At 44.4% G+C, this 24,719-nt stretch overlaps 1 protein-coding gene across 1 annotated transcript in view; it reads left to right on the top strand.

Annotated features, from left to right (window-relative positions):
* MMADHC (metabolism of cobalamin associated D) overlaps nt 1-7,179 on the top strand; it is a 33,348-nt gene extending 26,169 nt beyond the window's left edge. The window contains exons 7-8 of the mRNA XM_073545598.1: nt 4,710-4,796; nt 6,744-7,179. Of these exons, the coding sequence (XP_073401699.1) occupies nt 4,710-4,796; nt 6,744-6,938 (282 nt within the window). The 3' untranslated portion in view covers nt 6,939-7,179. The remainder of the gene's footprint in view (nt 1-4,709; nt 4,797-6,743) is intronic.
* The last annotated feature ends 17,540 nt before the right edge of the window (nt 7,180-24,719 follow it).

The following is a 24,719-nucleotide window of genomic DNA, read 5'->3' as shown; positions in this document are numbered from 1 at the left end:
AGGCTCCCGGTGCATTGTGTTCTCTATGAAGCCCCCCTCAGGAGGCTCCCGGTGTATTGTGTTCTCTATGAAGCCCCCCTCAGGAGGCTCCCGGTGCATTGTGTTCTCTATGAAGCCCCCCTCAGGAGGCTCCCGGTGCATTGTGTTCTCTATGAAGCCCCCCTCAGGAGGCACCTGGTGCATTGTGTTCTGTATGAAGCCCCCCTCAGGAGGCTCCCGATGTATTGTGTTCTCTATGAAGCCCCCCTCAGGAGGCTCCTGGTGCATTGTGTTCTCTATGAAGCCCCCCTCAGGAGACACCTGGTGCATTGTGTTCTCTATGAAGCCCCCTCAGGAGGCTCCCGGTGCATTGTGTTCTGTATGAAGCCCCCCTCAGGAGGCTCCCGATGTTTTGTGTTCTCTATGAAACCCCCCTCAGGAGGCTCCCGATGTATTGTGTTCTCTATGAAGCCCCCCTCAGGAGGCTCCCGATGTTTTGTGTTCTCTATGAAGCCCCCCTCAGGAGGCTCCCGATGTATTGTGTTCTCTATGAAGCCCCCCTCAGGAGGCTCCCGGTGCATTGTGTTCTCTATGAAGCCCCCCTCAGGAGGCTCCCGGTGCATTGTGTTCTCTATGAAGCCCCCCTCAGGAGGCTCCCGATGTATTGTGTTCTCTATGAAGCCCCCTCAGGAGGCTCCCGGTGCATTGTGTTCTCTATGAAGCCCCCCCTCAGGAGGCTCCCGATGTATTGTGTTCTCTATGAATCCCCCTCAGGAGGCTCCCGGTGCATTGTGTTCTCTATAAATCCCCCTCAGGAGGCTCCCGGTGCATTGTGTTCTCTATGAAGCCCCCCTCAGGAGGCTCCCGGTGCATTGTGTTCTCTATGAATCCCCCCTCAGGAGGCTCCCGGTGCATTGTGTTCTCTATGAAGCCCCCCTCAGGAGGCTCCCGATGTATTGTGTTCTCTATGAATCCCCCCTCAGGAGGCTCCCGGTGCATTGTGTTCTCTATGAAGCCCCCCCTCAGGAGGCTCCCGATGTTTTGTGTTCTCTATGAGCCCCCTCAGGAGGCTCCCGGTGCATTGTGTTCTCTATGAAGCCCCCCTCAGGAGGCTCCCGGTGTATTGTGTTCTCTATGAAGCCCCCCTCAGGAGGCTCCCGGTGCATTGTGTTCTCTATGAAGCCCCCCTCAGGAGGCTCCCGGTGCATTGTGTTCTCTATGAAGCCCCCCTCAGGAGACACCTGGTGCATTGTGTTCTGTATGAAGCCCCCCTCAGGAGGCTCCCGATGTATTGTGTTCTCTATGAAGCCCCCCTCAGGAGGCTCCCGGTGCATTGTGTTCTCTATGAAGCCCCCTCAGGAGGCTCCCGGTGTATTGTGTTCTCTATGAAGCCCCCCTCAGGAGGCTCCAGGTGCATTGTGTTCTCTATGAAGCCCCCCTCAGGAGGTTCCCGATGTTTTGTGTTCTCTATGAAGCCCCCCTCAGGAGGCTCCCGATGTATCGTGTTCTCTATGAAGCCCCCCTCAGGAGGCTCCCGGTGCATTGTGTTCTCTATGAAGCCCCCCTCAGGAGGCTCCCGGTGCATTGTGTTCTCTATGAAGCCCCCCTCAGGAGGCTCCAGGTGCATTGTGTTCTCTATGAAGCCCCCCTCAGGAGGCTCCCGGTGCATTGTGTTCTCTATGAAGCCCCCCTCAGGAGGCTCCCGATGTATTGTGTTCTCTATGAAGCCCCCCTCAGGAGGCTCCCGGTGCATTGTGTTCTCTATGAAGCCCCCCTCAGGAGGCTCCAGGTGCATTGTGTTCTCTATGAAGCCCCCCTCAGGAGGTTCCCTGTGCATTGTGTTCTCTATGAAGCCCCCCTCAGGAGTTTCCCGGTGCATTGTGTTCTCTATGAAGCCCCCCTCAGGAGGTTCCCGGTGCATTGTGTTCTCTATGAATCCCCCCTCAGGGCATCTGTGTCTTTTTGCTCTGGACATTTTATTCTCTGAAATATTCTATCTAGAAACTATTTGCAGCATCGGCATGAAGTGAGATCCCCGGTTGAAGCCCCTTTTGTTTCGCTGGCGACCTGTCTCTGGGGCGCGTTCTGGTCTGTTGCATTTTGCTGCTGTAATGTGGTCTAATTCTGCATTAATTGTCATATTTCTCAGCTCATCACCTCCCTGTCGGCTCCAATCTAGCAGCAGCGATTGTGTCCTGCTTGTTAGACGTAACCTCTGCGGCGAGGTTTCCCAGAGCGGAGGCTTCACCACATAATGAGGCCACGTTACAGCAGCGCCGGACCCGCTGCACTTGCGTCACGTGAGTTAATGTGTTTATTAAGTGACTGTCGACATAGATCTAGAGAGCGCAGATTAATCCATATTGTCAGGGTGTACACTCAGCTCTTCTCCGGGATTGCCCTCTCCATCCAAGTATATAGGAGGTAGGGATAGATATTTTATATAAGATGTTATTATTTGCTTCCTGTGTGCTGAGCTTGTGCTTATACACAGAAGATAATCTGAATAGGCAGGGATGCAGTGTAAAACATGGTGGACAGGCACAGTAACTGCCAAAGCCTGTAATAACATAGGAAGATTTTAGACCTGTTACTCCACTTAGATTATGCATCAATCATTGACTTCAGCTGTGCTATTTGCTGCTCCAAAATTTGTAAGTTTAGGGAGGAGGAGTTTTTGCCTCGTTCATCTGACAACTGGTCAAATAATTAAAGGGGTTGTCCGGGCTTTTCACATAATCTCAGTGCACATCTGGGCTGCAGAATGCTGACAATAAGTAATTTACCTTCTGTGGCCAGTCTGCACGGTTTACAAGATATCAGCTCTTGCTTGTAAGAAAAACGTCCAGGGGCGGTGTGTTCTGGCATTGAAATGAGAACTGGTCGTTTCCTCCTACTGTACTAAAAACATGCCCTCTATAGCAACAACCCCACCCTCCATAGCAACAGGCCCTCCCCCAACCACATGAAGAAGACCTCATCACACAGTTACAAATCCTCCCCCTCTAGCAGCCTCAGTGCAGAGAGCAGAGCCACCCAGCTGCTCCTCCCCCAGACACACGCTGAACAGTGATCTATGGAAAGTGAAACTAGTGAGGAGGAAATGACCAGTTCTCATTTCAATGCCAGAACACACCTCCCGGACGTTTTATTACAAGCAAGAGATCATATCTTGGAAACAGTGCAGACTGGCCACAGAAGGTAAATTACTTATTGTCAACATTTTGCAGCCCAGATATGCACTGAGATTATGTGAAAAGCCCGGTCAACCCCTTTAAAGAATGTGCACCCTCACAAGCTTATATTTTGTCTAGTTCAAATGTATTGGCAATGAAACCAGTTTGCAAATGATCTTAATAAAATGTCTATCATTGTGGCTATACAGCTCTGATTCAGAGCGATGTGTCTCCATGGTTACAGACTACAGTTAATCCCAGTGTAGTCTGATCTGGCAGTCATGAGGACCGCCCAGTGACTGTGCCTCTCCAGGGGGAGGACCGCCCAGTGACTGTGCCTCTCCAGGAGGAGGACCGCCCAGTGACTGTGCCTCTCCAGGGGGAGGACCGCCCAGTGACTGTGCCTCTCCAGGGGGAGGACCGCCCAGTGACTGTGCCTCTCCAGGGGGAGGACCGCCCAGTGACTGTGCCTCTCCAGGGGGAGGACCGCCCAGTGACTGTGCTTCTCCAGGGGGAGGACTGCCCAGTGACTGTGCCTCTCCAATGGGGAGCACCTCCCAGTGACTGTGCCTCTCCAATGGGGAGCACCTCCCAGTGACTGTGCCTCTCCAGGGGGAGCACCGCCCAGTGATTGTGCCTCTCCAGGGGGAGGACCGCCCAGTGACTGTGCCTCTCCAGGGGGAGGACCGCCCAGTGACTGTGCCTCTCCGGGGGGGAGGTCCGCCCAGTGACTGTGCCTCGCCGGGGGGGAGGACCGCCCAGTGACTGTGCCTCTCCGGGGGGAGGACCGCCCAGTGACTGTGCCTCTCCGGGGGGGGAGGACCGCCCAGTGACTGTGCCTCTCCGGGGGGGAGGACCGCCCAGTGACTGTGCCTCTCCGGGGGGGAGGACCGCCCAGTGACTGTGCCTCTCTGGAGGGAGGACCGCTCAGTGACTGTGCCTCTCCGGGGGGAGGACCGCTCAGTGACTGTGCCTCTCTGGAGGGAGGACCGCCCAGTGACTGTGCCTCTCCGGGGGGAGGACCGCCCAGTGACTGTGCCTCTCCGGGGGGGAGGACCGCCCAGTGACTGTGCCTCTGCACAAAGTTTGCTTGTGGTTTGTTTCCATGGGGACACATAGGTTGACACAGATGCTATGAAAAAAAAAACAGATACACAATTACTCCACATGGACGTGACATTTTCATACATTTTTATGACTACTTTAATGTGGAGAGTGAAGTTCCTGTGACCCGTACAAGATACTCTATTACTTAATTCCAAGGCATAAAGTGTTCATCATCTTGTCTCTCACGCCAAGTAAAACCACAAGTCTGGGAAAGCTTCCAGCAGTGAATTTTGACTACATGTTGTATGATCAGGTGTAATCGCGTCGGTTGCTTTATTTCTCACTGGTTACTGTTCTGGGTGATATTTACTCTGTGCTTTATACCTTGTCTCCTGGGCGGCCCTGACACCAAGCGTCCTGCTGCCGATACTGCGAGAATAGACATTTTACATGTATGCTTTGCTGGCTGACGGGTAATTAATTTGTTTTCTTTTCCCCATTTTCTAGTTTATTAATGGTGCCAAAGAAATCTGCTTCGCCCTAAGATCAGAAGGATACTGGGCGGACTTCATTGACCCATCATCAGGACTGGCGGTAAGTGACAATACAACCAGTTTTACCCCACGTTCTCACATGTTCTTTTTGTTGTTGCCAATTTAAACAATGTTACTGTAGAAAGCGTGGAGGGGGCAGATGCAGCTGCAATCTCTCATCTCTGAGATTACACGGTGTGAGAGGGGAAAGGGAGCCGAAGAGAGAAGATCCTAGCTAGCATGACAGCCTCCCTAATTAAAGGGGCTGTTTGCAAGCAGACTTCTCTCCTTTAAAAGTTCCCCACTTTTTGTAATCCACTGACCTTACAGTGAGCGGCTCCTTCCAAATTTTCTGGTGTGCAGTCAGACGTCCTCGCTCTCCTGTTTTGATCCAGCCATGATAATATCACGTCATCCGGACAATTGTTGTTCTGAGCTTTTCAGGACACCTAGCACCGCGCTGTCAACAGGATGTCCTCAATGACGTCCCGTATCAGGGCGGGCGGGCTACATTGGTATGTGTACGACGCATGCACACGTCAGGCTGACGGCTTTGTGCACATGCGCTGAGATCAGTACTAATGAACATGGAGAACAGTGAAAAACATATTTTATTTGTAGCCATTTTTTTTTTCTTTAACAAAAACAGAAAACCCATTTAAATGCACCAATATATTGGGCAATTGCTTTAAGGGGTTTTCCAGTCTTCTGATAAGTCTGCAGTATGACTGCAGGCTTATGAATCCTAACAGCGTGCGGTGTCCACGCTGTCAGGATTCACCAATATTGCCGGTGAGAGAGGGAGGTCATATGTGATGTATATACTTCCGGTCACATTTCAACTAGACGTGACTGGCTACAGTACTAATGATCGCATACTTGTGACCACCAGCAACACTGGAGAATCCTGAAGGCGTGTGCACCGCACACTGTCAGGATTCCAAAATCTTTTATCAGAAGTTCAGACAACGCCTTTAATTCCTTCATGCCACAACCATCTTCTATTTTTTTCGTTTTTGTTTTTTTCCGCCCCTTCTTCCAAGAGTCATAACTTCTTTTATATATTTCCGTCAATATGGCCGTATGAGGGCTTGTTTTTTTTTTCTGGGACAAGTTGCACTTTTGAATGGCGCCATTGATTTTACCATATAGTGTAAATTGGGAAAAAAAAATTTAAGTGCGGAAATATTGCTAAATGAAAGTACAATTCCACAATTGTTTTTTTATTTGTTTATTTCCAATGTTTACTATATGGTAAAACGGACCTGCCATTATTCTCCAGGTCCGTGCGAGTGCGCAGATACCAAACAAGCATACTTTATTTTTTATTTAAATTGTGAAAAAAAAAAAAAAAGCTTTTGCGTTTGTAGCCAGTTTTTGAAACTTGTAGCCTTTCCATTTTTCATGATGTGGGGCTGGGTGAGGGCTTATTTTTTTGCACCCTGAGCTGACGTTTTTATTGATACCATTTCAGGGAAGATAAAATATTTTGGTCTCCTCTTATTCCAATGTTGTGGTGGCCAAAAAAACTTGATTCTGGTGTTTAATTTTTTTTTTTCTCGTTACGCCATTTACCGATCTGATTAATTTTTTATATTTTGATAGATCAGACATTTCTGAACGCAACGATATCAAATATGTGTAATTTTTTTCATCGTTTTATTTTCAGTAGGGCAAAAAAAAGGGGGGATCTAAAATTCTTTTCATATTTTTTAAAATCTTTCTTTTCACTTTTTACTGTATTTATTAGTCCCCTTAGGGGACTTGATGCTGTGATCGTCCAATCTCCTGTGCTGTACATGGCAGGGCTTCAGCACTACTGTGTATAGCAGAAATCATGGTCTCCTATGAACGTTGGCCATGAGCCGGCATTCACAGGCGTTTAGTAATGACCGGCACGAGGGGCTTCTGCAGACCCTTGGTATCATGACAAGCTATCTGCATATGCGACCTTTATCTGCGGCTCTCCTCCGCGTTGTGTTTTTACACTTGTTCTCGTTTCCTTCAGTACTTTGGACCTTACACAAACAACACTCTCTACGAAACCGATGAACGTTATCGACATCTTGGATTCCGAGTGGAGGACCTGGGCTGCTGTAAAGTGATCCGCCACAACGTCTGGGGAACGCACGCGGTGGTGGGCAGTATATTCACCAATGCCCCAGCTGGGAGTGACATCTTGAGGAAGTTAGGGGAGCGCTAAAGCGGAGCTTTACCATCCAGCCATTACCTCTATACTTGATACTTTGTCTCTCTGACTCGTGAAAAGGGGAGAGCGCGTGAGGAACTGTGCAAATGTATTTAACATTAAACCTATCATTTATTTATCAGGAGCACCGATTAAAGAATGATCGCTGTAAATTTTGTTATGGGTCTCTCTCTTACTGCTTGTAAAATATGTGAATCTCAAATACGATCCTTAGTAAAAAAGTGTTTTTCAATTATATGGGATTTTTTATTAATTATTTACGCCTTCAGTTTGTAATGAAACAACAAACGACAACACCTCCTCTCTGATTGACATCACCTCTGTATACAGTAGATAACACAAGATCCACCATTCACAATAAGTGATGTCACAGCTCACCTCCTCCTCCTCTCCAATGACTGATAACACCTCTATATGCAGTAGATAACATAGGATCCAGTATACACAATAGTTGATCACAGCTCACCTCCTCCTATACAATGACTGATACCACTATATACAGTAGACAACACAGGATCCACCATTCACAATAGATGTCACAGCTCACCTCCTCTCCCTACAGTAAAATGACCTGGCTTCAGAGACATTTTCCAACATGGTTGGAAAGATGATTGTTGCCCATCCATTAAGTGGAAGAAGAAATAAGTGTGGCCTCATGTGCTGAAATTGTACCACAGTTTGGTGTTGTTTAGTGGACTAAAGTAAGTCTAATAGTCCCAAGATGCTCGAAGCTTATCAAACCGTATAAATGCACTTATTTTCAGGCGTTTTCGGTGTGGATTTAGGAGAATAGGAGAATAGGAGAATTGTTAGTAGCGGCCAAATCAACAATTTGGTACATTCCGCAAAAGAAAGAGCGCACTGGTGATACGGGAACTCGAAGAGGCCTAGATGTCCATGGGAGACAACCGTGGTGGATGATTGCGGAATCCTTTCCATGGTGAAGAAAAACCTTCACAGCATCCACCTAAGTGAAGAATGTTCTCTAGAACATCGGTGTCTCAGTATCTAAGTCTCCCATAAAGAGAAGACTTCATGAGAGCAAATACAGAGGTGCAAACCATATCCTCCTGAAAAATAGGCCAGATTAGACTTTACTAAAAACCATCTATAGAAGCCGCATAGTTCTGGAAAAGCAAAACTAAGGTCAACCTGTACCAGAATGATGGGAAGAAGAAAGTCTGGAGAAGGCTTGGAACGGTTCATGATCCTCGGCACACCACACCCTCTGTAACGCATGGTGGAGGCGGTGTGATGGCGCGGACAGGCATGGCTTCCAATGGCATCGGTGGTTATTGATAATGTGACTGAGGATGGATAAATCCTGTGTGTACGGGGCGATAATTTCTGCTCAGATTCTACCAAATGCAGCAAGGTTGATTGGACGACGCTTCACAGGACAGATGAACAATGACCCAAAACATCCTGCGAAAGAAGAGGAATATTCTGCAATGGCCGAGTCCTCACCAGATCTCAGCCCATTGAGCAGAATTTCACATGGTGAAGACAAAACGTGAGGCAGGAAAGACCCACAAACAAGGACTGAAGTCACTGCTGTAAAGATGGCAAAGTCTCACAGAGGAGGAAACCTGGCGATGGTGACGTCCACAACTTCCAGACTTCAGGCTGTCATTGCTGCAAAGGATTCCCTACAAAGTATTAAAAATGCACATTTTATTTATGGCAAAGTTAATTTGTCCAATTACTTTTGAGCCCCTGAAATGTGGAAGCGTTGTAGAAAAATGGTCTCAATTCCTAATCGTTTCACAGATTTTTGTTCAATCCTTTTAATTACTGTAAATCTGAAAATCTTCACTTCAGTAGCTTCTTAGTTGTTTCATTTTAAATAAAAAAAATAAAAATAGCGGCTGCAGAGCTGAAATCACGAAGGCTCGGTCACTGTCCAAAGATTTCTGCATCTAACTGAAATTAATAACTTAAAAATTATTTTTTATATAATTTTCTTCAGTATGTATACTTTATTGCAAAACTTCACAGTGAATTATTTCATAGTTTCACTTAATTATTTTTTCATTTTTTTTAATTTAATAAAAAAATATATATTTTTAATTTAATAAAAAAAAATTTGATTATTTTTGTTTTTATTTATTTTGCCTAAGAGGACAATGGTAGAAGGAATTTTTCTTTTTCATTTTTATGTAGATTGTGTTAATTTATAAACATTTAATATATTTTTTGTATTGTCTATAAAAAAAAAAAACTGCAGAGTGGATTATTTCCCAGATTACATAAACTAACTTAACCTCTGATTTATCGGGCTGATCTCGCACACTGGGAATCGACTCCAAATAATATCTATTCATACAGTTCTTTTGAGTTAAGTATTCGGGATGGCAGCCAGCATCATTCAAGGGCTCGTGAGCTGTGAAGGAGCCATTATCTCCCCTCTGCCCATAGACTCTGCTATAAAAAGGCATCTTATAAAACAAGGTCAGAGGTCCTTATTCGAAGAGACTGCATCCTTTCTTGTCTTCCATCTTGATTTCCAGATCCTTTTTTTTTTCTTCCGAATTGAGGTGTCATTCAACACCAGATGTCCCGGCAGTAATGCCCTAAATCGCACGCTTTGTAGTTTTAGATGAACTGACCCACGACAGGTAAGCTCTCGCGGAAGATCTATGTTTTATTCATGTCGGGCTGCTGTAATTTTTGAGAACTCGTTCTAGTCGATTCCCCTTAATTTACATTTTTTATTGTGTGGATTCCTCCATAGTTTGGAAAATTATAGATTACAAATTAATTTATCCAAATATTTCAACTTTAAGCTTTTTAAGACAATATATTTAAAGGGAATCTGTCTCTCCCCGGGACGTATATGACCTGTTATTATGGGCATACAGGTAATAGAAATGTTACACTAGTCCTACCTGTACGCCTCATATTAATGGTCTTGTTAATAAGAAATCTTATTTTATTTCCTTATGCTAATGATTTCTTCGAGACGTGTGGTGCTTATAAGAAATCTCATACTACCTCCTCCCATCAGCGTCAGTTATAGTGCCTGAATCCCGCTCCTGTGCCCTGCACTCCCTCAAAAATCCACACCTCTTCCTCCCTTCTATGGGCACTGAATTTAGGGATTTTCTGCACAGGCGGCGGCGACTCACTGTGACCTCCAGCGTGCGCTCTGATAAGCTGCACTCTCCACTTCCTCCCTGCATAGTCATTGCTAGGAACCCATGTGTACATAGCGATGACTATGCAGGGAGGAAGTGGGGAGAGCACCTTATCGGCACACACACCGGTGGTCACTGGAGCGGTAGTCACCGGCACCTGCGCAGAAAATCCCTGAATGCAGTGTTTATAGAAGGCAGGAAGAGTTATGGATTTTTGAGGGAGTGCAGGCGTGGGATTCGGCGCCACAACTGATGTTCACGAGAAGGGGTAGTATTACAATGAAGACAGGAGGCAGGGATTTCTTACAGGCACTGTATGCTTCAGAGCCTGGAAGAAATCATTAGCATAAGGAATAAAAATAAGATTTCTCCGCAACAAGACCATTAATATGAGGCAGATAGGTAGGACTAGTCTAACATCTCTATTACCTGTATGCCCATATTAATAGGCCATATATGTCCCGGGGGGTGACAGATTCCCTTTAAAGAAGGACTTGTCCCTTGCAATCAATATGTAATATTTTTACGTGATGTAAATGCCGCTGTTCTCCAGAATTTAGCAATGTTTTTCTTTTGTTCCTGCGCCTCTTCTGTTCCTGAGTTATGCCCCCTTTTCAGTATGTAAATCTAGATTTGTTAGCCAATTGGGTGTCTTCTCGTAGAAGTCCGTCCCTTGATGTCTCCACCATTTCACAGTACGAGGTGACCCGCAGAGCTTGCTAAAATCACTCTGATCAATCACGGCTGTTTAGCGCACAGAAAATTGTCTAGGATGGATGCAACTGTAAAGAAACCTGATAGTAAGTGTTCAGTTTTCCTGCAGCACCCCTACAGGTAAAATGAAGTATTACACACTGCAGCTCCTCCAGGGGGAGAGACACTATTTGTAAATGCTCATTGCTCTGGCCAAAATATGTGGCTCTAGAACAAGGACTCTGTCCATTAAATCTGCGTTACCTAATAGTATATATAAAACACGCATGCAGCAAAAAATGGATGAAAATCGGATCCAGCGCAATGATGAAAAATTGTCTGTTTCTGGCTCAAAACCAGAAGTTTGAATAAAGCTTTAGGCTGAGCAAAAAGTCATACAAACCTCCCCTAATATATAGAAGTACCTGCCACCTGATCACAGTAGGGGTAAAAAAATAACAAGTCCAATCCAATTGCATTCAGTTCACGGATACATTGGCGGTAAACCAGATCAAGTGAAGTTAGTTGAAGGCAAATTACCAAATACAGGGGTTGGACAAAATAATGGAAACACCTAACGTTTTGGCATCATAATCTTCGAACATGTTATAAACATGCAAACCGTGACATATGGTAATGTTTTGTAGTTGATTATTTGTGTTATGTGTATGTAAATTAACTTTGTTTTGCAGAATTGTAAAAACATTGATGTGAACCTGATGCCAATGGCAGACCTCTCGGATTTTCAAAGAGGCCAAATTGTTGGTGCCCGTATGGCAGGTGCTAGTGTAACAGAAAGTGCCCGAATGCTTGGCGTGTCAAGAGGTACTGTCTCCAAAGTAATGACTGCATTTGAAAGAGAAGGAAAAACGTCCGCAGCAAAGCACAGGTCCGGCCGAAAGTCGAAGTTGACTGAGAGTGACCGTCGGACTCTAAAGCGAATTGTGAGAGAGGATCGCAAGACCACGGCTCCAAAAATCACTGCTGAGCTCGATAAACACCTACAGAACCCACTTTCCACGAAAACTGTTCGTCAGGAGCTGCACAAATCTGGATTCCACGGAAGAGCTGCAATTCGAAAACCGCTGCTCTCAATGCAAATGTTTCCAAGCGTTTAGAGTGGTGTAGAAACCTCCAAAATTGGTCCCTCGAGCAGTGGAAACGTGATATTCTCAGATGAATCATCGTTTACCCTATTTCCGACCTCCGGCAGAGTGTACATTTGGAGACTGCCGAAAGAAGCATTCCATCCAGACTGCCTTCTCCCAACCGTAAAACATGGCGGAGGTTCTGTGATGATCTGGGGTGCTATTTCGCGTAAATCCGTCGGGCCAATGATATCCCTTCATGGAAGAATTAACAGCCGAGATAATTTAGGCATTTTGGGCGACCAAGTGCATCCTATGGTTCAAGCACTGTTCCCGGAGGGGAACGCCATCTTTCAGGATGATAATGCACCAATTCATACAGCTAGAATCATTAAAGCATGGCATAAGGAACATTGTAATGAAGTTGAGCATCTCATCTGGCCCCCACAATCCCCAGACCTCAACATTATTGAGCATTTATGGTCAATTTTAGAGATTCAAGTTAGACGTCGATTTCCGCCGCCATCATCGCTCAAAGAACTGGAGGATGTTTTACCTGAAGAATGGGCTACAATTCCTTTGGAAACAATTCACCCCTTGCATGAATCCATACCTCGGAGAATTGAGGCTGTAATCGCCGCAAAAGGTGGACCTACACCATATTAAACAAACTTTTGTTGATGTTTCCAGGTGTTTCCATTATTTTGTCCAACCCCTGTAGACCGGTACTGATCGGTTATTTCAGCCGTTCTCCAAGGCTCTTATTTGATTTAATGGTTACAACCAAACTGCAATTATCATCAGCGGAAGCTCGGAGGACTGTTTAGCACTGGTTAAACAAAAAATGCTTGAAAAGATCCTTTTCAGATTGGTTCAGGGGCAAAAACACGGCGGCCGGTGTTATGGCAGATGTCCTTATTTCCAGACTGATTTGACGCTTTGATCGGATTTTCTACTCTTGATTTTGAGCTTCTAGCCTTTATACCAAAAGGAACTTTACGTCAGAAGCGGCCATCCACCTACCTTATATCTGCAGATTTCTGCCTTGCGCCTACATCTCAGATGGCGGAAAAGAAAGGATTGTTGCTAACAATTTTTGGGAACTTATGATGCTTTGATCACTTTTTATTGCACCTGTTTGTACAAAAGAAAGCGTTTAGTTTTTCTTTACGGCGTTAGATAATTTTATGTTTTTATTGCTCAGACTTTTACAGATGCGGCAAGTCCAAATATGATTTTTATTTATTTTTTGGGATGAGGAAAAAGGGGAGAGTGACATTAATTTTTCAGTATTTTTATTTAGTACACAGCAATTTAAAAATAAGATTGCTGTGCACAAGTTCAGTGTTTTGTTACTTCTTTTAACCACTTCAGGGTTCAAAATCCTTGAAGAAGTATCATGTCCATCCTTCAGGTGGCTTCTGCTAGGGAGCTGATCACCAGCTATAGTATATAAAGTATAGGAAAAACGATCGCAAAACCACCCTCGAAGTTGCTCCAGAAAAAAAAGATCGCCGGCCTTTCCCTGAAGCCGCCTCGCTTGGAATTACTTGGCAACTATGCACCGGAGAAAAGACTTATGTGCACAATTTCTAAGGGTATATGCACAAATTAAGTATTTGCTGCAAACATTTCTGCATCAAAATTGTGTCTCTTGACAGGAAGAAAACTGCGTAAAAAACACATTTTTGACTTGTTTTGCCTGTGTTATTTTTATAAATTTTTTTCCCCAATCATTTCAATGGGTGAAAAACACTAAACGCGCTGAAAGAATTGACCGGCTGCAAATTTGAAACTAAATCTGCAAGTAAAAATAAAAGCTGCGTGTGCATGAGATTTCAGAAATCTCATTTACTTTGCTGAGACAGTAAAATGCTGCGTTTTTTAGGGGGATAAAAAGCCACGTCCTTAGGGGGATCTGAAAAAGATTTTTTACTGCTTGTTTAAATGGGACATTTTCAAGGTTTACTGAGAACTGTAGTGTATAGTGTGTATTACGGCATGATATATTGTGGTTTTACGCTTTTATGATTCCCATATTCGATTTTCTGCTCTTCAGCCTTCGATGGCGCATTCTTCTGCCCGTCTCCTACGTTAGTAGGTTTTTTGTTTTTTTTTTTACATAACATGAATTACAGAATGGGGCAATTTGTAGAAAGTTATAATGTGACCAGATTAGCCCCGAGCTGTGTGTAATTCCAGCCCTATAATCCCATCCGCATTTCCTTTCTCAGGACATGAAATAGATTTGTGATCTGTAAATTTCAGCCGTCCATCGGGCTGTGACTGCTTTATCCCAAACAACTAATGATACCTCCTTGAAGGGACTTTTCCAGGTTCTGCAAATAAAGCTCCTTCCCTGCTGAGTAAAAGCCATAAAATCCTAATAAAACTTCTACATCAATTCCTTTGCGAAAAGCAAAATGAGCATATACCCTGTAGTAATAGTACATATAAAATAACATAGGAGACTTGGCTAGTACTATTTTGATCAAACAAGCCATCCTACCGCGACAAGGTGACCCAATAGGTTAGGACCATCCCTATCTCTAGTAGTGATGAGCAAACGTGCTGGGATAAGGTGTTATCTGAGCATGCTCATGTGCTAACCGAATGTCTTCGGCGTACTCGAAAAATATGTTCGAGTCCCTGCGGCTGTTCAACAGCCGCAAAACATGCAAGAATTGTCTGTTTGTTAGACTATCCCACCATGTGTGCGGCGAATAAGCCTCCTTACCTTGACAAACCAGAGCTGGTATGTCACTCTGCACAAGGAGAAACCTTACCTTAGACCTCATTCCAGAGCCTCTCGCCTAGCCAAATCAGTTCTCATGCTTTGCGCTAATGAGGGCCAATAGGCCGAAACATTGTGTCTTCAAATTGAGATTCTGATTTGGTTTTTATCCTAAATCATATTGCAAGACTCGTTAAAGGGTTCATTGTGACTTGTGACTTGTAGGATTGCTGCTTCCAATGGGGGGGGGGCTATAGAGTTCAAGTCCTCTTCCTCTCTGAAGAAGCAATTTGCATATTGAATCTCATACAACCACTTTAGCCAACTTGCAGAATTATTCCCTCTTGTCGATGTTTCACACGCGGTGTCCCTTGATCACTTTTATGTAAATGTAGCAGAACCGAGAGCTTTGTGACGGGTAAACAGGTTAGAGCCGGGGCGCTGCAAGGCGACAATACCATTTAGCGCTATGTAAAGCTGACACTACCATTAAATAGCTAATATTTACTTATGTCACTTTTTGTGTTAAAGTTCACGTCCTCTCACACACCCTGAAAAATAACGTTCACCCTGTGAACTCGTGACCGTCTAACGAGACACGTTGTTTGGAAAGCGGAGAGCAGAATAAACACGACGCTGAGATAAAGCACATACATATATGTATATTTATATGTCCTATTCTTCACGAAAACTCCATTTAGTGTCGCTCGGCCCCCTTTGTGTTTGGAGAGTTCGGGGACGTGCCGCTTATACTGTGTGTACAGAGCTCAAGAACTAAGGGGAGCAAAAACAATATAGTAATGCTCAAAAAGGGGAACGTGTTGTGTGTTTTCCAAGGTAGTGGCGGTCTTCTGACCAGTAGGGTCAGCACCGGAGCATGCTGAGATAACACCTTATCCGAGCACGTTCGCTCATCACTATTTGTGACCCTTTTATTTAATGGCACCCTACGCGAGGAGAAATGTTACTCTTTACATCCCCTGTCGGAGGCTTCTCACCCAGCCAAAAAAAAAAAAAAAAAAAAATTTGCTAAGATCAGAAATTTTTTTTTTTTTTTTTTAAAGAGTTCTTTCCAAAAGTTTTCAGATTCCGAGCATGACGTGTGCGTTGTTGTAAACGAGTTGTTGTTTTTTTTTTTTCGTGAAGCGCCTGTTGAAAGTGTGCGGCGTGTTGTATGTGTGTGCGTTAACTGTGCGCATGAAGTGTGTCGCCTGCCAGAGCGAGTGCCGGACGGTGAAGGATGGGGCTGTGACAATAAAAGAGATATTTGTAAGAACATCAGCAATTTATGTTGGCCTGCGGGCTGTGCTGCGGGGCCGGGGAGTGCGCTGACAGCGGACCGTAAAAAAGGTGTCAAGCATTAGAGCTACCTGGGGTCAGAGGTGACATTCCGCACTGCAGAAATTCATCACTCACAAACAAAAGAAAAAAGAATCTTTTATTCTCAAAAGTAAACAACAGTTTATAGAAAAAGGAGAATAGCCGACACCATGATAAACACCCGGACAAATTACCCCGTCCTCGCCCTCACCGGGGCAGTACAGGGCTGGATGACACTAGGCCAGAGCCCACGGCGGCGGCGGAACCTCTGTGTCATGTTTGTGTTCCGGTAGATTCAGTGGATTCCAGTCATTAGGACCGGTAAGGCAGGATGTTTTCTTAGATATCTTTGAGTTGCTTCAGGTTATTGAGGCCATATTTCTTCTGACAAATTTCATCCGCAGGTGTTTTTTTTTTTATTATTATTATTTGTCACGATAGACAAAAATATATATTTTTAAAGGTTATGTAGTATTTTGTGAATGTAATTATTGCACCAGTGCCTATAAAAGACTGAAATCTGGTGACAATAAATACAGTACTGTGCAAAAGTTTTAGGCAGGTGTGGAAAAAATGCTGCAAAGTAAGAAGGTTTCAAAAATAGAAGTGTTAACAGTTTATTTTTTTTTTTTTTATATATATATATCTGTTAATAAATTATAAAGTGAATGAACAAAAGAGAAATCTAAATTTCTTCAATATTTTGGTCACCAGACTTGGCCTGAATCACTTCTTCTCAGTCACTTGCACTCAGTTTGTCAAAAAAACTTGGCAGGAGGTTGTTCCAAACATCTTGAAGAAATAACCCCAGATCTTCTGTGGATGTCACTTGTGCTGATACTTCTGTCTCTTCATGTGATCCCAGACAGACTGGATGATGTGAGATCAGGGCTCTGCAGGGGCCGGATCATCACTTCCAGGACTCCTCGTTCTTCTTTACACTATAAGTCCTTCTTAGGGTTCGTGCACTTGACTGTATTTTTTATCTAAATGCGATCCGACAAAACACCAGATCGCTCTCAGCCGATGAGCGCTTGGAAACCACTGAACTGCACTTGGATGTCTTCGAGTGCAACACATTTTTTTTTTTACACAGACTCCTTGACCTTCATGGATCAGTAAAAACTCATACCATAGAATAACATTGGTCCGAGTTCAACCTGATGTTTTGCTGGATCGCAATCTGACCGAAAATACAGCTGTGGCCCGGAATCCTTAATTTGGAGCCAATCAGATGCGTTCGGATGGTATTATATGATGGAGAAGTATCTGAATGTGTTTCTCACCATTGAAGTCACCATTAATCCTAACGAAATTCCCAGCTCCATCCCTGTAGACACATATACTAATCCTATCAGTCTAAGGTCCCGTGCACTCGTTGCGTCTTTGTGGGGGGTTGCCACAAAACCTCAAGGGTTTGCTAGTGCCAACAAAGTGAATGAGATTCGTGAAGTTTCAATGATACGTTGCCTATTTTTTCTTGCAGATTTAATACTGCGGCACGTCAATTCTTTTACACTTTTTGCTGCAGATTTCACCAATAATAATGAATGAAGGAAAATCAGCAGCAAAAACTTATGCGCATATTTTATCCAGAATTTTCTGCTGTAAATCAGTGCAGAATCCAACTTGTCCTTTGGATTCAAAGGCTTTTTGCTGAGCAAAGTTATATCTTTTTTTTTTTAAAAAGTTAGTGCTCCATAAAAAAGTTGTCCTGTAGGCACAGACGAACTGGACAATTTTTGCACCTTAATTTTATAAATAATAATAATAATTTTATTTCTATAGCGCCGACATATTCCGCAGCACTTTACATTTCAGAGGGGATTTGTACAGACAATAGACATTACAGCATAACAATAATCACATAGATTATAACAGATACCAAGAGGAGTGAGGGCCCTGCTCGCAAGCTTACAGTCTATGAGGAAAGAGGTAGACATGAAAGGTGGGTGGTAACAGTTGCCCTGATTGTATGGACCAGCCATAATGTTAAGTGTGTGACAGTACAGATGCAGAGGGATGATAGATGCATAAAGCATGTGGGAACATGATGAGGGGAACCTGGTTATGGTAAAACTTTTGACTGCGCCACACAGGGATAGATTAGGTTAATGTGTTGAGGCGGTAGGCCAGTCTGAATAAATGCGTTTTCAGGACACGCTTAAAATTGTGGGGACTGGGGACTAATCGTATTGACCTGGGAAGTGCATTCCAAAGAATTGGCGCGGCACGTGTAAAGTCTTGGAGACGGGAGTGGAAGGTTCTGATTATTAAGGATGCTAACCTCAGGTCATCAGCAGAATGGAGGGCACGGGTAGGGTGGTATACTGAAACAAGGGAGGAGATGTAGGGTGGTGCTGAGCTATGGAGGGCTTTGTGGGTGAGGGTAATAAGTTTATACTGAATTCTGGAGTGGATGGGTAGCCAGTGTAATGACTGGCACAAGGTAGAGGCATCGGTGTAACGATTGGTGAGGAATATGATCCTGGCTGCAGCATTCAAGACAGATTGGAGAGGGTAGAGTTTGGTAAGAGGGAGACCGATTAGAAGAGAGTTACAATAGTCGAGACGAGAATGAATAAGAGAAACAGTAAGAGTTTTTGCGGAGTCAAAAGTAAGAAAATGTCAAATTCTAGAAATGTTTTTGAGGTGCAGATAACAAGAGCGAGGATCGAATGTGGGGGGCAAAGGAAAGCTCGGAATCAAGTATGACCCCAAGACAGCGGGCCTGTTGCTGGGGAGTAATAGTAGAACCACACACAGAAATGGCAATGTCGGGTGTAGGTACATTAGTAGAGGGAGGAAACACAAGAAGTTCAGTCTTTGACTGGTTCAGTTTCAGATATAGTGAGGACATGATGTTAGACACAGCGTTTAGACAATCGCCGGTGTTTTCTAGAAAGGCTGGCGTGATGTCAAATAGTCGATGTTTCTACATATCCAGGGTGCTGCCATCTTTGACGATTTCCCATGTGTTTTTTTATGAAGAGTGGGGAGTGAGCTGCGGCTGACGCCTCTGGCGGTATCTTTTCTTCCAGGGAAGTGAAAGCATTGGGTGTTGTAGTACGTACAGTCCTTGTCTTTCCCAATGTCATCGGCCCGGTAAGAGTCAGTTTGTTGTGTTCTATCTCTAGATCAGCCCAGGTCTAGGAAGCCGTAGACTCAAAAACGCAAACACTAAGACCATTTGATATAATTGCTCTCTAGACAAGAGTATAGCGGTACTACAATTACACCACTTGAGTTAAAGTATCCTCTTGTGAGGCCTCTTTACAAGGTCTTGACTTGAGTTCTTGAGTAAAAGTTGTCCCTATTTGGCGTTGACATATGCTACAATGAAAATAAAAACTTACTAGTCATTATGGCAAAGCTATTCATTTACTGATGTCTATATCACCCCCCCAAAAAACTGTCCATAAATGCATTACACCTAAAATATAGCTTCCTCCTACTTATTATCAACATGTCCAATAAACAAAAAGTAATATCTCCAGACACTAAATATATATATATTATATATAGCTAGTAATAAAAGTTGGGAAAAAATTATATAGGCATAATCAATATCAAGAAACCCAGTAAGAACTAGGACAAAATCACTGGAAGATAGCAGCGGTAAACTAAAATGACTAATGTAATGTGTATCAAAGTGACGTAACGCCAGATAAATGACTCAATAGTAATATAAATAAGAAATAAATATTTCCCCCAACGGAGAAAAATTCCTGGACGCAAAAATTGGAGCAACGCGTCACGCTAGCGGAGAGGAAATGTCCTGCACTCCAGTGTGCAATTTGCAACCAGATGAAGATCGGTGGATATACGGGTGTTGGGTTTTCAGACATTTTTGCACCTGTAACTATTTATACCACTTGGGAGTGTTTTACGTGATAGTTTAGCGCTGCTGTTTTGAACTGTATACACATATACATACAGCTCTGCAAAAATTAAGAGACCACTTTCATATTTTCAGTTTGTCTGATTTTTCCCTTTATTGGTATATTTTGGAGTAAACTGTAAATTGATCTTTTATTCTATAAACTTCTGACAACAAGTCTCCGAATTTCCAAGCAATAAATTTTGTATTTTTTTTTTCGGACAAAGAAAAATGGTCAAAATTTAAAAAAAAATAACTGCTTTCAGACCTCAAATAATGCAAAGAAAGCAAGTTCATAATCATTTAGAAACAACAATACTAATGTTTTAACTCAGGAAGAGTTCAGAAATCAATATTTTGTGGAATAACCATGATTGTTAATCACAGCTTTCAGGCGTCTTGGCTGCTTTCCACCAGTCTCTCACACTGTTTTTGGGTGACCTTATGCCACTCCTGGTCCAAAAAATGTAAGCAGTTCTTCTTTGTTTGATGGCTTGTGACTGTCCATCTTCCTCTTGATTACATTCCAGAGGTTTTCAATGGGGTTCAGCTCTGGAGAATGGGCTGCCCATGACAGGGATTTGATGTGGTGGTCTCTTAATTTTTGCCAGAGCTGTATATTTCCAAGGGTTTTATAGAAGAATTTACCCATTGTGCCCCCTAATCTGGAAGATACTTTACTCTAAATTTGAGCAGAGTGCAGTATGACCCCCAGCAGGGTACTTTGGTACTTAAGGCAAAAATTACAATTCTATCTCTCCTTCCGCACTTCTAAAAGGATATTCCGATCATAGACATTCTTGGTATTTCCCTGCGTGTGTGCTGTGTGTTATTATGAGAGCGGACTGTCTGTTATTACATGTCTCACACTGGTAACATATCCCCTTAAATTTAAGATAAGCCCGGGAGGCAGTTTCTTGGGGAGATCTATGTCTGCCCCATAGATCTTAACAGCTCATTTACATATTAAGAAAAACATGGGGATTTCTTTGGAATAATATATCAGATCAAAGATATCAAGGGATCATTTTATTCAGCTTTCTATGACCTACGAGTCAATATGGATGGCTTAGGAGGGTTAATCCTACTGACAGATGCCCTTTTAGCTCAGTGAACTTTCATATTTTTACTGGTTTTCTTCTCTAAAAATACTTGGAATATTGAAGCAACAGAAATAGGAAGAGTACACCAGGAAATTAATGTTAAAGGTACAGATTTATTTTAGTGTATGTATATTCTGGAAACAAACAGACATATAGAAATCTTGTAGAAAGTCAGGGTTACTTTTTTTTCCCCTACCTTTTTTATTTGGAGATGGCCAAGTAGGTGAACCTTAGCATTCTTGCTGTTGCCAGTGCATTGCGGTAGGGCTCGTGTTGTGCCAATGCATTGGGGAAGGGCTTGTGCTGCAGCCAATGCATTCAGAAGGGCTCATCCTGCGTGCAGTGCATTGGGGAAGGGCTCGTGCTGCGGCCAGGGCATTGGCAAGGGCTCTTGCTGTGGCTAGTGCATTAGGGAAGACTCCTGCTGCTACCAGTGCATTGGGACATGCTCTTGCTGCAGCCAATGCATTGGGAAGGGCTCTTGCTGCAGTCAGTGCATTGGGGAGGACTCGTGCTGCGGCCAGTGCATTGGGACAAACTCTTGCTGCAGCCAGTGCATTGGGGAAGGGCTCATGCTGCAGCAAGTGCATTAGGACAGGCTCCTGGTATGGTCAGTGCATTGAGACAAGCTCCTGCTGCGGCCAGTGCATTGGGAAAGACTCGTGCTGAGACCAGTGCATTAAGATGGGCTGCTGCTGAAGCCAGTGTATTGGGGAGGGCTCCTACTGCATTCAGTGCCTTAGAACAGGCTCCTGCTGTGGCCAGTGCATTGGAACAAGCTCTTGCTGCAGTCAGTGCATTGGAGAAGGGCACCTGCTGCAGCCAATGCACTGGGACAGGCTCCTGCAGCAGTCAGTGCATTGGGAAGGGCTCCTGTTGCAGCTAGTGTATTGGGAAGGGCTCTTCAATCAGTGCTTTGGGGAGGGTTTGGCTGTGGCCAAAATATTGGGAGAAGGCCTCCTGCTGCAGCCAGTGATTTGGGGGAGGGATCCTGCTGCATCCAGTGCATTTGGACGGGCTCCTGCTGCGGCCAGTGCATTGGATAAGGGCTCCTGCTGCAGTCAGTGCATTGTGGAGGGTTGCTGCTGTGACCAATGCATTGGCTAAAAGCTCTTGCTGCAGTCAATGTATTGGGGAAGGCTCCTGCTGCGGCCAGTGCATTGGGAAGGGTTCCTGCCGCAGCCAGTGCACTGGGAAGGGCTCCTGCTGCAGTCAGTGCATTGGGAATGGCTCCTATTGCAGCTAGTGTATTGGGGAGGGAGGGCTCTTGCTGCAATCAGTGCATTGGGAAGGGTTCGCTGTGGCCAAAGCATTGATTGAAGGCCTCCTGCTACAGTCAGTGTAGTAGGGAGGTGCTCCTACTGCAGCCAGTGCTTTGGGGGAGGGATCCTGCTGCATTAAGTGCATTTGGACGGGCTCCTGCTGCGGCCTGTACTTTGGGGTTGGATCCTACTTCAGCCAGTGTAATGGAAGGGTCCTGCTGCAGTCAGTGCATTGGGGACAGGCTCCTGCTGCAGTCAGTGCATTGGGGACAGGCTCCTGCTGCAGTCAGTGCATTGGGGACAGGCTCCTGCTGCAGTCAGTGCATTGGGTAAAAAGGCTCCTGCTGCAGTCAGTGTATTGAGTAAGGCCTCCTGCTGCAGTCAGTGTATTTGGGATGGTTGCTGCTGCCGCTAGTTGCCTTATAGATATGCCCTAGTCCGATCTCAGGTTTGTGAGAACAAAGGAGAGAAAATGGCTTATATCTTTGGACATCTATTGAAAAATTATTTTGTTACATTTGCAGAATAAGTCACATCACAATGAAAGGAGAAGAAAATTGATTGAATTGCTGGGATTTTTTTGTATATTTGCTATACTTTGTGCTTTTTTAAGTTAAAGATCTGTCACCTCTGCTGACATGTCTATTTAAATGAATACTTGTATTCTTCGTGAAATAACAATAACGGGGCATATTTGCTTAGTACTCTGCATTGTGCTTCCTCTGATACTCTTACTAGAAATATATAAATTGACAATTCCCCCTGTCAAAGGGGTGTGCCCCTGTATAGTCTGCCTGCACTGATTGTTATTGACCAATCTGTTTTGGGACCCCCCTACTGGTAACTTCCAGTTATCAATTTATTCCCAGCTAGTCCCTCCAGCTAGTCCCTCCTGTGGATCATGTGTTGGAGGATCTCAGGAATAACAGCTTCTTCCAGAATATTTACCGCAGCTACATCGCCAAAACCACATCCTGAAAAGCCATCCATCTGCGTGTAGGGAGAATGTACCATAAAGCAAATGTCAGCACAAAAATGACTGTTCAAACCAAGCACAGGTGCTCGGTGCACCCTTGCGTGACCAAACATTTCAGTGCAACTTCTCACCTAGTTGTTTTTGCATCTAAACTCCACCTTCTCTTCCTTGATTGACAGCTCTGCTCAGTAGGCAGAGGAGGGCAAATAGCTAAAAACAGTAGGTGGGAAGATACACTTTTCGGCCACATCAAAGGGTGCACTGAGAGACAAATTCCCTTTATATACACTGGGACCCCAAGATAGCAGCAGCAGCTGGGGGAAACGTGGGGCACTGATTCATCTGACTGGTCCTGGAGAATATTTAGCGTTACATCTCTTGGCCAATCTGAAGCACGGAGGTTTTCAAGGAACATACATTTACAAGGGTTGTCCAATAAACAACATTACCTGTCCCCAAGATAAATGGTTAATGTGTCTGAATCCTATTGATCGTAAGAGTAAGAAGCCCAAAGTCTTGGGTGAATGGAGCAGTAGTGACCACCAAATCTATTCAATGAATGGAGAAGTGGTGGCACATGCTCACTACGACTCCATTCACACAGTGAACCTTGAGACCCCTATTCTCTCCATTATGGAGGTCCCAATGATTGGTATTCCAGGGATCATACATTTATCATCTAATCTGTGGATAGATGATCTCTGTTTTTTTCTGGGACAACACTTTAAGGTGGCAACCAATGAGAACTCCTCAGTACAGATTCGGGGATTATCTTTGCAGAAATTCCAGGAGGTCCTGACTCCAGAAGTCACATTCCTGCTATGAATCCATTGAGAATCAATGACAGGTCAGACTGCATTCTCATTGATGGCTGCTCCGTGTTCAGAATGGCCACCTCCATCGTAAGTACACAAAGGAATGACCTTCAGGGCCGGCTTTCTGGTAAAGTATAGTGGGCCGGCACAAGCTCGTGCCTACGGGCAGCAGAGGTTGAAAGGCAAAAATTGAGGCAGAAAATAACATTCTTTTACAACATTTTTCATAAGACTGGGGCTTTAAAAGGAGCTGGAAGGTTGGATCTAGTCCCTAAAAAAAGGTCACACTCTCTGAATTCATTGGAGATTTCCACTTCTGTTGCCATAAATGGAAGATGCAGAAACTAGTGATGAGCGAGCATGCTCGTCACTCAGTCGCGCGTCGGGGTGCTCGGGTTACGCATCGAGTATCCTTGGAGCTGGAGCACCATGTTTAAGTCCCCGCCCCATATGTTTTGTGACTGTTAGCCAATAAATATGCAGGGATTGCCTACCATACATGGTAATGCCATAGCCGCAAAACATGAGGGGACTCAAGTATGGCGCTCCAGCCCCCCGCAATATTTGATGTTAACCCGAGCACCGCAACGCAAGATCAAGTGGGGAGCATTCTCACTCTTCTCTAGCAGAAACCTATAAAAGCTTTATATTATTATACTGTTATGGAACGATGGCCGGGCGCACACCCGACCTGTGGACGCTGCCTCTGTCTTATCTCTACATTGGTCCCATCAAACACATTGACATATTAACTCCAGCTATAGAAA

The sequence above is a fragment of the Dendrobates tinctorius genome, unplaced genomic scaffold (assembly GCF_039654945.1).
Source record: "Dendrobates tinctorius isolate UK_male_01 unplaced genomic scaffold, ASM3965494v1 ptg000143l, whole genome shotgun sequence".
NCBI lineage: Eukaryota > Metazoa > Chordata > Amphibia > Anura > Dendrobatidae > Dendrobates > Dendrobates tinctorius.
This window is presented reverse-complemented; position numbering and strand designations above follow the sequence as displayed.